A 16671-nucleotide genomic window follows, 5' to 3' on the forward strand; every position below is an offset into this window, starting at 1 on the left:
AATGGATCATTAAAATACGAAACGACGCCGCGCGCAATATAACTGTGAGGACATTGAAGGTTGTATGAAAAAATAGATTTTTATTATTTCTACCACATATTTTAAGAAAACTATACCTATAAAAACATTTTCTTAATGCAAAAACTATGTACAATATACCTATAGCCATTAATCGTAAAAACTTTCTCTAGTTTCAAAGAGAACGTCCATGAAATCTTTTTTCAGCGCAAGATATCTATTATTTAATTTCGACTAAGTCAAGCATTTTGCAAATAATTTTATTATTAACACGTTACAAGTGATTAATGGATAAATTGGTGCACGTTTTACAAGTTACAAATATTTTTAACGAATGTCTAGTTATTGTTAGTGTATATAAAAAGCTTAAGCGTTTCTTAGACTTTCGAGTCTGAAATAGAACCGGAGTATACGCGCTTTTATCTCAGTTAATCTGTCTTCGCCTTAATAATTTCTAATTATGGCTAATGGTCGAGCTAACGGCTGATGTTTTGTTTGCATATACCGCTTTGGAGTCATGAAATTGAGCTTATTGTCTCCGCTCCGGCTCAACCCTAGACTTTTTGCAGTCTCGCGGTCGAGGACAATGTTAAATTGGGTTATGCGAAAGAGAGCAGTGAGAGTAGACGTGTTAGTGAGTTAGTGCCATTGATACCATTCAATTTGTTGTAATTAAGTTGTTTATGTTAACGTTATACGGAACTCGAAAGAAAGATAGTGTGATAAAAAGATGAGTATGAACGCTACGAGTCTGTACGTATCGACCTGCCGGCTAATCTTGCAGGCTGATAGCGACGATCCTAATTCATGGATAGACCTCTACAGGTTGGTTCCATATCTTCGTCAGAGTCTCAGCTGTACTGTATGCTCGAATCTCCTAATTGAACCGCATACTCCTACTGAAACTAATTGCCAGCATCACGTTTGTCGAACTTGCCGCGGTGGTCGTAAGAAACTGAAACCTTCGTGTGGCTGGTGCAAGGACTATGATAAGTACATCGAAAATGTTCAGCTCAGAATCCTGTTGCAATGCTACAAAAAGCTTTGCCATTACCTCACTAGCAGTCACATCTACCAATGTCTTTTGCTCACTGGCTCAACCTCAACTACTAATGCTGTAAATGCAGGTAGCACTACTGGCAAACCTTTATTCCCTGCCGACTGTCTTACAGAGCTTATCAAAGAAGGCGCTGGTTTTAAAGATGAATTTAATACTAATCATGGTCTTTCTAAGATGGCCTACAGCATTCTACCCTGTGTTTACACTACCAGTACAACCTCAACTCAGACTACAACTGTCATAACTTCAAATTTGACAACGTTACATCAACCTCAGCAACCTATCGACCCACTGGCTGCTCAACATTCTATTGATGTTGATTCTCATTCCAGCATAGATAACACTCTAGTTAATGATAATACTGTTTCAACACTCTGTGCATCCATACCTATTACGCAAAATGAAACACTTAAAATGGTATCTAATGGTTCTTCCATATATTCAGTTATGTATGCTGGGTCAGGCAACAAAATTACCATTAAACGTAAAGCTACAAATCCAGCAGTTGTGTCTGATAATATTGCTACTGGTGCTGGGGTTGGTGGTCAACAACTTGATAATATTTTGCAATCTCAACCACTTGATACCATACAACAGTTATCAGAACCACAGCAACTAGGTCTTGTAAAATGTATACCTGCTTCTCATTTGTACCAGCAGTGCCAAGTTAAGAAGTCTGTAAAAAGTAACAAGGTATTGATCTTTGTAAATTTTATTTACTTATTCATTTTAATATCTTTATAGCAAGATCATACTTATTTATAATAATAATTCATAAATTCATAGAAACCAAGGTCCAACCCAGTGAGAACCAAAAGAAAAGGTTGCAGATGTGGAAATGCTACGGCAGTACCTGGCAAACTGACATGCTGCGGACAAAGGTGTCCTTGTTATGTGGAAAGTAAACCTTGTTTAGAATGTAGGTGTAGGGGTTGCAGAAATCCACATACCAGGGATGGTTATAAGGTACTTTTTCAAAAATTATATCTCTAATTAATATTTAATAAAAATTTAATATTTTTATGTTTATTAATCTGTAAAATATATTTTTTAACATTATCAACAAAATTCAACTATGAATTTGATCTAGATACGTCCTCACATACCAGAGTTGCATAATTTGCAACTTCAACTATCCAGTCCTCTTGACAGTGATACTATGACTACAGATCCATTAGGCTCTACACGACAGTGCCTCTCAGTATCACCAACAATACAAGTGCTCAATGTCTATTCAACTCCAAAGTTAGACATTGACAATGTATCACAAAACTTACCTGCAGCACTTTTGGTTGGTGAAGATGCAATGGGTAGTACAGAAAGTGAAGCTGATGACAGTGACATACAAATAGATGTATGACGACAAATTTAAACGATCATATAGAACTTATAAAAGTGACATACTTATTGAAATCAAATTTTGTCTACTATTTTTTATCATGCTAAGTAAATAGCTTTTTACAGTAGGTGAGAATTGTATGCAAGGACTATGAACATGCTACTAAAAATTTTAATACGAAAAGTGCATCTTCTGTTTTTATGAAAATGTATGCATAAGATATGAATATTTTTATTTATGGTGTAATCTTTAATATATACTTTTTTCTTTTTTTACTTTTAATTTCTACAATGTCCTCTCTTTCCGTTTTACAGTTGTTCCTATTTTATACAAATTTTTATTTCTCAGCCAGATAATTTTCTTATAGAACGGACGGAAAATACTTTATTATTTGGTGTAAATTCGTAAGAGTGTATTACACGCATTATGATAAATACGAAAATAGTAGATTGTTCAACAAACAAAAATCGAGTGTTTCTAGTTAAGCGATGTTCGCATACGAGTCTAAAAATCATATTTGTCATACGTTGAACAGTATGCTTTCTACAACGAGAGTACAAATCAATTTTTTTTATTAAATTATACTTTGAAATCATCCTCTACCAAATGTTCCCCGTTTTGAACTTTTTTTTTATTACATTACATTTCATTTATACGAAGGATCTTTATAAATTTGCTATTTTTTTTTATAAACGTTTCCAGTTTTATATATGAGCCAACAAAAGTGGAAATAGAAATGTTATATGCTATTAATTATTATAATATTATATACGTTTCTCAGTAATTTTAACATTTTGAAAATGATAAAGACTCTTACAACTGTCAATAACTTAAATTCTATTCTTACCATAAAAGATTAACATTTTTAAGATAATATAGTTTTTTTGTGACATTTTAGTCAACTACGCCAATTCACAATATAAGTGCAAGTAAAAGTGTCAATGATACATATTAATTTCAATTACTTTAATATTAGGTTGATAATAACAATTCTTTGATTAGATTAGTAGATATCTTTTCGCGGCAATAATTATTGATTCACGTTCGATCTGTTAAACAATTATCGCAAAAAAGAATTTGAGATATTACGGCTCGTGATTAATTGAAAGATCTTTCAATGCTTCTATGTGAATTTTCACGTTGTCAGTGTAAAATAAAGTCATAGATATAAATAATATGAAATTAGCTCTAATTAAAATCTAAAATTGTATAGCGATTGTTACATAAATTTTGAAATGTAAATCTGATAAAGTGATTATATGTTACTGATTAATTGGTAAATTATCAAAAGGTTTCGTTATTATTTACAATATCTGCAATAATATTAAGTTTAATTTTTACGTATAAAACTGTTTCATTGCTACGATTAGTACAATATGTTTTAAAATTTGTTATTGCCTATTACAGAATATTATACTCTTCAAATGTAGTCATACAAAGTCCTCTCTTAAGACTCAGTAAGCTACTATGTTATTTATAACTTGTAAAAAATTCATTTCAAACTGACACGTTTTGGTGAAATTATGAAAAATCTTAAAAAATTTAAAAAGCTTTAACTAGAACTGCTCGAGCTTTTACAGGCGAATTTTTACAGAAACTTATTTTTCGTCTTTTTACCCAGTTATAAATAACAATAAATGCCCAACAAGCAAAAACTAAAGTAAAAAAACATGCTACTTATTCTACAAAGAATTTTTTTTATGTATATTCTATTTATACTTATGATGTTTGAATAACAGATCGCTGATGTCTGATTCCGTATTTTTATATTTACTTTTACAATTTTCTTATAACTTAAAATTTTTACACCAAAATTCTTCTTAATGATATGTTAATACGAAAAAAATGTACAAAGTGGTTTAATTATATTTTTTTACAATTAATTTTATTATCTACTGCTAAGCCAGTAAAAGCGAAGACTATTATCATGGTAATTATTTTCTTCACTGTGAATTCTGGTACTTGTTGATACTGCCAGCATTGGAAGATTCTTGTGCAAATTTATACCATTAACGCAATCTTTTGAAACAATTATTCTATAACGCTGTTTTAAAATTTTTCAGTTTGAAGATCATTTGAAATATGCCATATTTTAACTACACCATCACTACCTCCTAAAAACTATTTAAATTAACATTTATTCTTTTTTTTGGCAATAATATTAAAACCACTAACCATAACATAATAACTTACCAGAAACTATTTATTTATCATTATATGATAAAGAAAAGTGTATTCTTTGATTAGTGTCAGACTGACGATTTTGAAATGAATATTAAACTGTACCAGGCTTTCTCAAATCCCAACACAAAAATTTACTATCCTTACAAACAGCCGAGTAAAGTTTAGTTCCACATGGACTGAATTCTATTTGAGTTACTCCACTGGTGGTTTTGAAAGAACAAAGGGGACCATCTTTATATAATCCTAAAAATATTGAACTTCTATTATACCATCTTACTTTTATTTTTTGTAGTATAAAAATTAATTAGAAAATACAGAGTTGAAGTTTACCTATACATTTGGAGTAATTTCCACGGGCAATTAAGCCAGATATTTCAGGATTTTCCTGAATGCAAGAAACTAATCCTGTGACATTTGGAAAATCTTTATTTAAGTAAATATTTTCTATTTGTCGTCCAGGTACATAACTGTCAAAAATGTGTAAAACATTTTTATATCCGCTCCACACTCTTGTACCACAGTCAGTAAATTGAACACTAACAGCAGCTTCTACTTCATCAACATTATAAAAGACAAAATAATTAGTTCATTACATCTAAAAATTCTTTTGAAACTTGAAGTTATTGAGACCAACTGATTATATGCCCTATAAGTTGCTTTAAGTTCACCTGTACAAGCATCCCACAGGTGTATAGGGCTTCTTTGACTTGCAGATAGAAAACAACATGTTGAATGCCAGGAACTCATGTACGGATACCAACAGCAATCGTAGATCAACCCTCCTTCTTTGATTCGAGCAGATGACAAAGTTATTCTTTTGAAAATCTTCTGGTAGAATTCCTGAGTATAGTTCATGAGGGACACAAAAAATTCTGAATTTAAAGTCCTCACTAGGTACTAAAATACATGTTCCCATCTGGTGACCAGAAACAACTCTGTGAAATTTTCACATTTATCTGTTGGCTTGAATTCCTTTTTTGCTGAACACAATAACTTTAGTGAGCTCCATTCATAAACTAGTTGAACATAATCTTGGTTATCAATAGTTTCATTTTCTAGTTTTTCAAGTTCAATAGCTGGAATACACTTTACTGTATTTGTACTTTCTACTACTATGTTTGAAGGATTCTAAAAAATAGTAGTTGTTCAATATCATTAATGAAGTTTGCGTTTAAGTAAGTTGATCATTGCAACTTTTATGATGAAATTTTGAACATTTAAAAATACCTCTTTCAATTTTTCATCAATGAAATTGTTATAATTCTCCTACGCCTTATTACCATCAATATCCATTCGTTTGTGTTCTTGCAAAGTTTGATTTTCAAATGATGAGGACAAATTGTTAACATCTTTGACATTTACAGGAAAATTTCCTTTGATATTGTTAACTGAATTCTCAATTATAATCTTCGACTTAATAACAAAATCTTCAATTTTTTTCATCATTGAACAACTATTTTCCAGTGCTTCGGTTTCTTCGTTCTTTTCGAGCAACTTTTGTTGCTTTTCCGCCAGTATTAGCTGTGTAACTACATCTGTTTCCATTTAAAACACTTTTTTCTCTTCTACTGCTATTATTACTGTTCAAACTAAAATTTAAACAAATCAACGCAATTTTACATTAAATAGTTTAGTATAATAACATATATAGTTTACGCATCCGGTTTAATTTGGTATTTAAATTACGTATGTACTTCAGTTTTAGCTCTTTAAATAATGTAAACAAACGACAGACGTGACGTGCCGACTATAAGGCGCGAGTCTTCTGTTCTTCATGATATGGCATTACCTGAATACATAGAAACCATATGTATATAGTCTCTGTGAACGCACTGTACATATACGAGGGTGGTCCGATAAGTACTTAGCCTACAAAATTTTGGAAAAGTGGCGTTTTATTTTTCAACATAGTCTGCTTTTAGTTCGATACACTTGGCCCAACTCCTTCGGATTGCGCTTAAACAGCATCAGACATTGCTCTGAAGTTGTCTCACGGTTGCGCTTGTTGTTCAGAGTGAGCAAACGCGGCACCCATCGCGCTGACGGCTTTTTCATGCACAAAATTTCATGCAGGACATGACCTACGTGGTCTTTTGAGATGCCTATGATCCTAGCTATCTCGCGCACTTTCAATCGTCGATCTGCCAATACGAGATCGTGAATTTTTGTCACGTTATCCTCCGTGGTAGCCGTTTTCGGAGCACCTGGACGTGGCTCATCAAAAATCGACGTGCGACCACGTTGAAACTCATTAAACCAATTTTTGACGGTTGCCATCGAAGGAGAGAGTCACCGTACACAGCATCCAAGCGCTTTTTAATTTCGTTGCGTGATTTCCCTTCCAAAAACAAGAATCGAATCACCGACCGATACTGCTCTTTTTCCATTTTTCAAAAATCAACGGACACACTTGCTTTCACACGCTCTCAAAAATAAACTACAACTTCGACCCGGCTAAAATCTTGACAGTAACCATCGAGAAGGTTGTACTACGTGATAGAATATTTCTTTTGCGAGAGTGGCGCCATCGGGCGGTGAGGCTAAGTACTTATCGGACAACCCTCGTAGACAGTAACGCCATTATTAGCGATATTTTGAATTTTGTTGGTGCGTTTATTTTAAAGATTTATTAAAGCATTGAATAATAATAAACGCAATTGAAAATTCATTATTCGATAACTTAATCAAGTTATACTTTATGAAAAATGTTCATACTTCAAAGTTTTGTCAATTAAAAACTAAGCAAATAACCAGTTAAATATTAAAATTTTTTTTCTAAGCTGTTAGCTTTGAAACTCATTTTAAAAAAAACATCACATATACGCGCTAACTTTATATGCATACCAGAAACAAATAAAATTTGCAGTGCTCTCCAGCTATGTTATCAGCAATTGATAAAGTTCTTAGCCATCTTCCTCATACATAGATATAATCTCGCGCAATACGTGGAGGAAGGGAACGAAACGAACGAACGCCAGCAGAGCGCCAGTCCGTTTCCCACTCTCTTTAAGCGCGCGTCGCTTGCTGCCATTGCAGCTGCGTTAAAAAAGAGAGAGAGAGAGAACTCCATACGTCGCGCCTTCAGTGTTTCATTCAGTTGCTGCAGTACGAGTGAATCATCGTATATCAAAGAGATAGTAAAGCGACTATCGCGGAGAAGTGGCAAAGATAATAAAAGCGGTGAGTGATGTGAAAAAAAAAGATTACGAGAGAAGAAGGTATCGATCAGATGTGTGTGTGTGATAGACAGTGTTGAGAAAGCCTTTGTTGTGTGCCGCCCACGCCTCGCTTGCTCAGTGTAAACAAGTGTGTGCGCTATAGAGAGAAACGCGTCGGTTGCTCTCGCTACTTGCTGTATATGACGTGGATGCTACTGCATACACATGCATAAACCTAGCGTATACGGTGTATATTCGCGGCTTTGATCATCCTTAATTAAAAGAGCTCGCCCTCGTGAGAACCTCTTTGAAAAATGTATGCGCTGCAGGTACACATAGTTGGTGTAGTACCCTCTAATCCCTCCCCTGCTGCGCACCAGAGAATCTACCTGCATTTTCTCTCTCTCCCCCCTCTCGCTCTTTCTCTCTTTCTTTCTTTGACAGCGGGTGTACGATTGTTGTGTATGTTTCCGAAAGGGAGTAAACGAGAGAAAAAGAGAAACTCAAAGGAATGCGTGCTGTTTTTTTTTATTTTGAATGAACGTTCAGAGCGAGTAGGTAGTGGAGCGAGAGATTTACGACTGAGAGTTTCTATGTGTATGCTTTTCTAAAAAGGTTCTTGCGAAGAGTAAAATTCTTTTTCAACGGCGATGTGGTATTGCGCGCGGGTACATTAGTTATTCTTCACAGGGATTGCGTCTGAAACGTCATCGCACAACGCATGTAAAATTGATGTGTACAACAAAATTGTTTATAGACATAGAGATCTAGGATGGTGTTAGTTTGACTTTTCTAGAGGTATTGGTCGAATGGGTTTACGTTCTTTTTGTTGTAGGTGCGGATCAACTGAAACACCACAGCTATGAGTTATCAGATGTCATCGAACCAATCCAGGCCGAGTAAGTGTGAAAATATTGTCAATTGATTTGTCAAATTATCACGATTAATTGTGAAGACGATCGTTACTCATGTTTTATTATCGTTTCGGTGAAAATCAAATTTTATTGCTTCAAAACTTGTTATTGATTGCATATTTAATTTGAATGAAATCTAAAACAAATATGATGTAAGAATAGCGAATAATAAGTGATTGGTAATTCATCCCTGCAACGTATTATCGTTTAAACGACTTTACTGCTAATACATATAAAGCTAACCTGTTTTAATTGCTTTATCTGCATAGTGTCGCACGGCAACTACCAGCAGGCCCAAGGCCCAGCAGGCGATCTTGGGATGCCGATGTCAAGCAAAGAGCATACCCTCATGTGGCAGCAAAACTCATATATGGCTGATTCGGGTATCCACTCAGGTGCAGCAACTCAAGCACCATCGCTTACAGGCAAAGATGACGATGAAATGGAGGGTGACCCATTAATGTTCGATCTTGATCAGGGTTACGCTCAGAATTTCACGCCTGACCAAGTTGATGGTATTTAATATTCATTATCATACACTAGCGCTTTCATTTTAGAAACATTCGTAAAATTCTGATGATGTTTCTATTTGCTTATTAGACATGAACCAGCAATTAAGCCATACTCGCTCTCAGCGAGTACGTGCAGCGATGTTCCCGGAGACACTTGAAGAAGGCATCGAAATCCCTTCAACCCAATTCGACCCAGCACAACCAACAGCAGTGCAACGTTTGAGCGAGCCCAGTCAAATGTTAAAACATGCGGTTGTCAATTTAATCAACTTCCAGGACGACGCTGATCTTGCTACGCGAGCTATTCCCGAGTTGATTAAATTGCTCAATGACGAAGATCAAGTCGTTGTGTCGCAGGCCGCTATGGTTGTTCATCAGTTGTCAAAGAAAGAAGCTTCCAGACATGCAATTATGAACAGCTTGCAGATGGTTGAAACTTTGGTCAGAGCTATCTCTAATAGCGAAGATCTCGAGTCGACTAAGGCCGCTGTTGGTACTTTGCATAATTTGTCACATCACAGGTCAGTTAAATATGCTATGAATAAGAGACTACTTTTCTCAAGTTTTTCCTGTTATATTTCTAACGAGTGAGGCGCTTTCATGCACATTACCATATATTAAAGCATATGAAAAAGAGATGCATTTTATGTAGTGGCTAGCCGTTTACGTTCTGCATAATATGTAAATTCTTTTTTCTAATTAAAATACATGATAATTTTTTGCGAGTTAACTTCATGAATATTCAAAAAAGAAAGCGCTTCGGATATGAATAACACTAGCAATTACTTAAGATGTCATTCATATGTATTATGCAGATTAGTTTCTAATAGTTATCTTTCAAACTAAATAATTATTATTTTATTCAAATGTCCACAGACAAGGTCTCTTGGCAATCTTTAAGAGCGGCGGAATCCCAGCTTTAGTCAAGCTACTCAGTTCGAGTATCGAGTCAGTGTTGTTTTACGCCATCACCACTCTCCATAACTTGCTTCTTCATCAAGATGGTTCAAAAATGGCAGTGCGTCTCGCTGGTGGACTTCAACGTATGGTGTTCCTATTGCAGCGAAATAATGTCAAGTTCTTGGCTATTGTCACTGACTGCCTACAGATTCTTGCTTACGGCAATCAAGAGAGCAAACTTATTATTCTTGCATCTCAGGGACCAGCTGAGCTGGTGCGTATTATGCGGACTTACGATTACGAAAAATTACTGTGGACTACTTCGAGAGTTTTAAAAGGTTGGTGCTGATTGATTTTTGTTAGGTTTAATTATTAAAAAATTTGAATATATGAGGAAATATATGACATAAAAATATGCATTAATTTATTTAATAAATTATTTGATTCACATTAAATATCATGTTGTTAGAAAATACTTGGATTTCTTGTGATTTTGAAGGGAAGCTTTAATTTGAAAGTTAAAGGGCATACTATTGTGTAATTTTTCCACAAATTTCACTATAAATTCATCACATCTGATGCTCCGTCATTAAAGAAAAGATTTGCAGCTTTTTACTTTTTTACGATACTGCATCGTATGTTTTTCACCGACTCCAAAAGCGAGGAGGTTCTGTATTCGACCTCATTTTTTTATGTGTGTCTGTATACATATCTAAAATGGCTTAATCGATTTCATTGGAGATATTTGCATTTGAAAAGATAAGCTTCCAAGATACTTCCGTTTCATTATTAATTCGATCAAAGTATAACTTTGCCGTTCATTCCTTTTCGTTAAATAATTACGAATAATAAACTGTCTGTTCTATTAAAAGTTAGTTAAACCCTCAATCTTTAACTGTTATAGTACTATCGGTATGCGCTAGTAACAAGCCATCTATAGTAGAAGCAGGCGGTATGCAAGCACTGGCCATGCATCTCGGTCACACAAGTCAACGTTTGGTTCAAAATTGTTTGTGGACTCTCCGCAACTTATCCGACGCTGGCACAAAAGTTGATGGCATGGAACACTTACTACAGAGTCTTGTTCAGCTGTTGGCCTCGAGCGATGTAAACGTCGTCACCTGTGCTGCGGGTATTCTTTCCAATTTAACCTGCAATAACCAACGCAACAAACTTACCGTTTGCCAAGTCGGGGGAGTCGACGCTCTTGTACGTACTATTCTTAATGCTGGTGACCGTGAGGAGATCACCGAACCAGCTGTTTGTGCTCTGCGTCATCTAACATCTAGACACGTCGAAGCTGAAATGGCACAGAACGCCGTCAGAGCAAATTATGGTATTCAAGTTATCGTCAAGCTATTGCAACCACCGTCGAGGTGGCCGCTTGTCAAGGCAGTTATTGGATTGACCAGAAATTTAGCATTATGCCCGGCTAATCATGTACCACTTAGAGAGCACGGGGCTATTCATCACCTTGTGCGACTGCTGATACGTGCATTCCAAGATACCGAGAAAGTGAGTTATATTTATTGTTTGTGATTGATTTTGTTTTATCTGAATATTTCATACCAATTGAATTTAAATTATTACAGAACAAGCTTTTAATTTTTTATGAAATAACGCTCAATTTAGATTCTTAAAAAATAGGATGTTTATTGAACAAGTAAACCAGTGACTTTAACATTATTTATTCTTGCAGCAACGATCTTCGGTAGCCAATACTGGAACTGGCCCAGCTTCCGGAGCTTACGCAGATGGTGTACGCATGGAGGAAATCGTTGAAGGCACTGTTGGTGCACTTCATATTCTCGCTAGAGAATCGCACAACAGAGCTCTAATCCGCACCCAAATGATTATTCCGATCTTCGTGCAGGTAACATTTTCTTGCATCCATCATTATATAAACTTTTTTCAACGTCAAATATTAACGACCTATTTTGATTTCAGCTCCTCTTCAATGAAATCGAAAACATACAGCGAGTTGCTGCAGGAGTACTTTGCGAGTTAGCCGTTGACAAGGAAGGTGCCGAGATGATCGAACAAGAAGGTGCCACCGCACCATTGACCGAACTTTTACATTCACGTAATGAAGGCGTTGCCACCTATGCCGCTGCTGTTCTCTTCCGCATGAGCGAGGACAAGCCTCAAGATTATAAGAAACGATTGTCCGTTGAACTGACCAACTCGCTACTGCGCGAAGATCCTAATATGTGGAATAATGCTGATTTCACTATGGGACCTGATCTACAGGTACTTTGATAAATACATTTGATTAAAAGGTGAGAAAAAATGAATCATTGGTGGTGTGATTCATAAAAAAGGAAGGAGTATTTACTGTGACAAGCCACTCGTTATTACTAGTACTATCACGCATATCATTGCAACATATATCATATATCATTCAATTTGCTTGTTAGATTCATGGTTGAGTGAGTCGTAACTAATTTTTGTGACATCGTTGTGAATAACAGTAGTCGTTCACGGGAAAGTAATAAAAAACAGACTAGCAGTTAGTTGCTATGAGATAGTAAATTATATGTCAAATACATTACAATATTACGATACATAACTTTGATGCCAACAACTCGTCAAGAATCAAGGTGACAAACATTAATAAGTGTTAAAAACAATCCTTTATATTCGGTACGTAAATTAATCGTGTAACGATTGTTTAATATTTTTTTTCTGAAATTTCGTTGGATATTAAAATAATTGGTCGACGATATGAATATTATGCAGCGTTTATTTGAAATTTTCTTTTTCTTGACATAAACATACAAATTCTTAGGATATGCTCGGAGCCGAACAAGCATACGAGGGTATGTATGGACAAGGACCACCAAGTATACACAGCAGCCACGGTGGGGGTGGTATGTACCAGCCTCAAGGTAAAAAGCATTATATCTCTACTGCCCTCGCTAAAATAATACTTCTCGAAACTATGAATCCTTGTTTCAATACGCTATTAATAATGCATTCATTTGTAAAAACATTTCGAAAGTAAATTTTCATTTCAATCATCTAACTTTGTCCAATAGTCTAACTATTCTGCTTATCTATTTTATGTACAACAAAACATTGTTCAAATTAAATATAAATTCTCTCAGAATTATTACTGTCATCCAAGCAAATTTTAGATTCACTAATAGATCGCCATCTATAAACGGATATGATTATAAAGAATACTTTATTTATTTTAACAGACTAACCGATGGACTAAACGATAAGTAAGAGACTACGCGACACTGTCGTGCAGTATAAATTTCTAGGTGAAAAACATGATAATCATTGGTGTTGTATATGTTGGTTAGCTTGCTTATTGATGTTATTGTGCATTTATAGAAGTTTAAGCTCCATTACTCGCATGTTTTACTACATATTATCATTTATTTATTTATTCATAAATAAAAAGAGCTTATTTTGTTTATGAAATAGTGTTTATTATTATATTTATTTGTGAGATTTAAGTTTTTATTTAGTTTTATATTATATGTTTCTTTGATTTTCTACAGTAATGTATGCAGATAAGATTATTATTTAATAATTATATTTAATGACGTTATCTTTTATTTTCTGAAGTGAGATTAGTAATCCTATAGACCATATTTATTGATATTAGTCTGATAGTTTAATACTAATGAAATCTTGAATAAAGTTCAAACTACTAGGCAGTACTTGAGTTTGCCTAAAGTATTCTTCAAATTTAATGCTAACTTATCTATTTCTATCTTCAGGTTATGACCAGATACCAATAGATTCGATGCAGGGTCTTGAGATTGGCGGTAACGGATCAACCTATGGCGCAATTGATGCGATGGACGTATCACACGAAGACGACCTGAGCTTCGAGCAACTTGGTGATCTTCAGCCGCCTCCTCAAGCTCAGCCAACCCCTAATCAAGATCAGAATTCCGTATCCGCCGCTTGGTACGACACGGATCTCTGAACGACTATCCAAGTGACTGACAGGATGTCTACTGGACCTTTAATCATTTGACGAAGCTGAGTGTGCCTTGACTTCGAGCTTATTTCTATTTCAAATTATATATTGATACATAAAGCATATCATCACAGGGTAAAATTATAAAGAAACGTATTCGATTCAGATGAATTTTCTTTTTTTACAACACGGAGTATTTATAAAGAGCTTCTAGTAGACATGCTGCCCCAGGAAAAAATAAAATTTTCAATTTGCATTTTTTTTTAACATAAAGTAACGTGAAAGAATTTTTTTCAATGATTTTCTTTCTTCAATCTAATAAGAATAAGGCAGTATAGTTTTTAGAATAATTTTTTTAGTGAATTCACTTATGTAGCTAGTGTTGTTTTGACAGACGAATCAGTGTAAATACTTTGATTATCTGTTCATTTTTTAAAAGCGCTTGAAATAAACATTCTAAACATTACAACTAAATGAAACATCTAGACTTTGAATGATTTCAATGTAGACAATATTTGTTTCAAGCTCCAATCTTTGATTCGCGACGCGGTTTAGCCACTCGTGGTTTACTGTCGACGCGATCCCATCTCGATGCAGATGTTTTGACAGTGGCAATTTTTTTTCACAAGAAAGTATATTATAATTATTATATAATACGAATATACAATTATGTATTTGTATTCTAGAATTTTAGCGACGATTGAGAAATAAAAGATTACTATAATGGTCGTCATTGAGTTTTTTTCATTTACAATGCTTAAATATACGAAAAGTGAGTATAAAATTATATTTCATTTTTTAGTTATAGATGAAAAAGGAAAAAAATAAGTACATCGGAACTTGCAAGATTCCTAAATGTCTCACGTGCCCAAACTATTCAATATCGGAGAGCAATATATTCATCGATTTTCGCCCACATTCTTTGCGCTCTTCTTTTCCCCTTCTCGTTTGAGCTATTCGTGGTACGCGTAATTAAAATGCTTAGTTCGTGTTTGTAAGCCCATGCGGACGATATAGGCCGCACTTTGATACATCGTCGACATACCTTTCAAATAAATTGTGTACATGGACGTTTTGAAGTGATAACATAAAAAACTCTAATTTGTAAACATTTATGCTTTATAATGTGCGACTTAATTTTATAGAATAAATTACAGAAAAAGTTGGTACATATTTAAAAGACTATTGATTTAATTATCAGTTGATAGAAAGAGTTTGTCATACATTTTTAATATTACTTATGATTAGCTATAAAACTTACAGTATACAGAAATATTCATGATACTGGAATAATTTGATATGAAAATCATTAATCGATGTTTCTATATTAAAAAGTAGCTTTTGCTAACAAAATTGGTCAAAGTTCAATAAAAGAATCTCAATTGTTTTTCTTCAATGAACATTCCCTCTAATACATCAATATTTGGCAAAAACAGTAGTCTTATCATATCCTGTATAGTTTCACTCTATAGCTGTTATATATAAAACTTACAAATAGCTTTTTCTTCTGCTTGTTAATGTTTATCGTTTTGCCTTTATCTTATTGCTTGATAGAATTTCTTATTTATGCCAGTTTCGGCTATGATTTCCTCTCTCTTTCCTCCCGACGCACATGCCGAAGTAGTTAGTTTTGAAACTTTGCGTTTATCGATGTTGAGCAAAATATCGTTTCTTATGTAAGATATAAGGTGATGCCATATTTTTATTTTACTAACTTTTTCTTATATGTAAGAACATATTTTGTCCTAAAATACACATCGGAAGATGTTTATGTTTCGGCTAATAATTGATTACACAGGCCGACAAAACTTGAAAAATATCTGGACCCAGAGACCAGACAAGGTATTTCCGAAGGGATTTGGTGAGGTGAATTTGAATCCGAGCTCAGAAATGCTCTATCACTCTCAGTTTTCAAGATATTCTAATCTAAAAATGTCAAAAACACTTTTTTTGCTGTTTTCCAACCCTTGTAACTTTGTGAAAAAAAATAATAGTAGTTAACCTAGCAGGGTACAGGGTTCGTGAGTTAAGGAACTTGGGACGTAACGGTCAGGGGTTGTTGCAGGGTACAGGAGATGTAGCCGACTGAGGTTATTGCCTAGCAGGGTACAGGATTCTTTGATTAAAGAACTTGGGATATTATTTTATTTTTCAGCGAAGATTATCTTTCAGAGAAACTTTCCTCTGCTTAAACGACATTCGCGAAAATGCAAATTTATCATACTTCAATGGATTGTATCTCTGACGGAAAAAATGATATTGTAATAAATGAGGAGTGCGCTTTGAAGGGCAAGAATTGCTCTTTAAGGTGTTGTCAAATTTGCAACAACAGCAAATTTTTTTCACAGTTATAGGGGTTTGTAAATATCAAAAAAGTGTTTTTAACAATTGAAAATTAGAATATTTCGAAAACTGAGGGTGATGAAGCAATATTCTGACCTCGAATTTATATTCAGCACACCAAAATCCCTTTGGAAATACCTTATCTGGTCTCTAAATCTAAGAAATGTCGGCTCGTGTTATTAGATAATAAAGCGAAATGTAGTCGACTCATTTTAATAAAATTGACAAAATTATTTTTTTAAAAGAAATCTGGATCAATAATTTTATCTGAGAAAAATAAACAGTCACCACGAAGTATTGTTA

At 34.4% G+C, this 16671-nt stretch overlaps 2 protein-coding genes and 1 pseudogene across 5 annotated transcripts; 2 read left to right on the forward strand and 1 right to left on the reverse strand.

Annotated features, from left to right (window-relative positions):
* The first annotated feature begins 290 nt into the window (after positions 1-290).
* Positions 291-3167, forward strand: LOC131663512 (uncharacterized). The gene is made up of 3 exons (XM_058933964.1): positions 291-1771; positions 1865-2044; positions 2169-3167. The coding sequence occupies exons 1-3, from the start codon at positions 749-751 to the stop codon at positions 2436-2438; spliced, it is 1473 nt and encodes a 490-aa protein (XP_058789947.1). The 5' UTR covers positions 291-748; the 3' UTR covers positions 2439-3167.
* Positions 3168-3929: 762 nt separating this feature from the next.
* Positions 3930-7050, reverse strand: LOC131663521 (telomerase Cajal body protein 1-like; annotated as a pseudogene).
* A 548-nt stretch (positions 7051-7598) lies between these two features.
* On the forward strand, positions 7599-14752 carry LOC131663651 (armadillo segment polarity protein-like). 4 transcript variants are annotated; one of them, XR_009301872.1, is made up of 11 exons: positions 7599-7781; positions 8595-8658; positions 8943-9188; positions 9274-9706; positions 10062-10423; positions 10990-11600; positions 11785-11958; positions 12033-12335; positions 12874-12973; positions 13289-13354; positions 13820-13956. XR_009301872.1 is itself a non-coding variant. In XM_058934162.1 (11 exons), the coding sequence occupies exons 2-10, from the start codon at positions 8622-8624 to the stop codon at positions 13291-13293; spliced, it is 2271 nt and encodes a 756-aa protein (XP_058790145.1). In that variant the 5' UTR covers positions 7599-7781; positions 8595-8621; the 3' UTR covers positions 13294-13312; positions 13820-13940. The 4 variants fall into 4 exon arrangements, 3 of the variants coding, with proteins under 3 accessions (XP_058790145.1, XP_058790144.1, XP_058790146.1); XM_058934162.1 differs by having other exon boundaries at positions 13289-13312; positions 13820-13940; XM_058934161.1 differs by lacking the exon at positions 13289-13354 and having other exon boundaries at positions 13820-14752.
* The last annotated feature ends 1919 nt before the right edge of the window (positions 14753-16671 follow it).

The sequence above is a fragment of the Phymastichus coffea genome, unplaced genomic scaffold (genome assembly GCF_024137745.1).
Source record: "Phymastichus coffea isolate CEN01 unplaced genomic scaffold, Cenicafe_Pcof_1.1 PCOF00036, whole genome shotgun sequence".
Lineage (NCBI taxonomy): Eukaryota > Metazoa > Arthropoda > Insecta > Hymenoptera > Eulophidae > Phymastichus > Phymastichus coffea.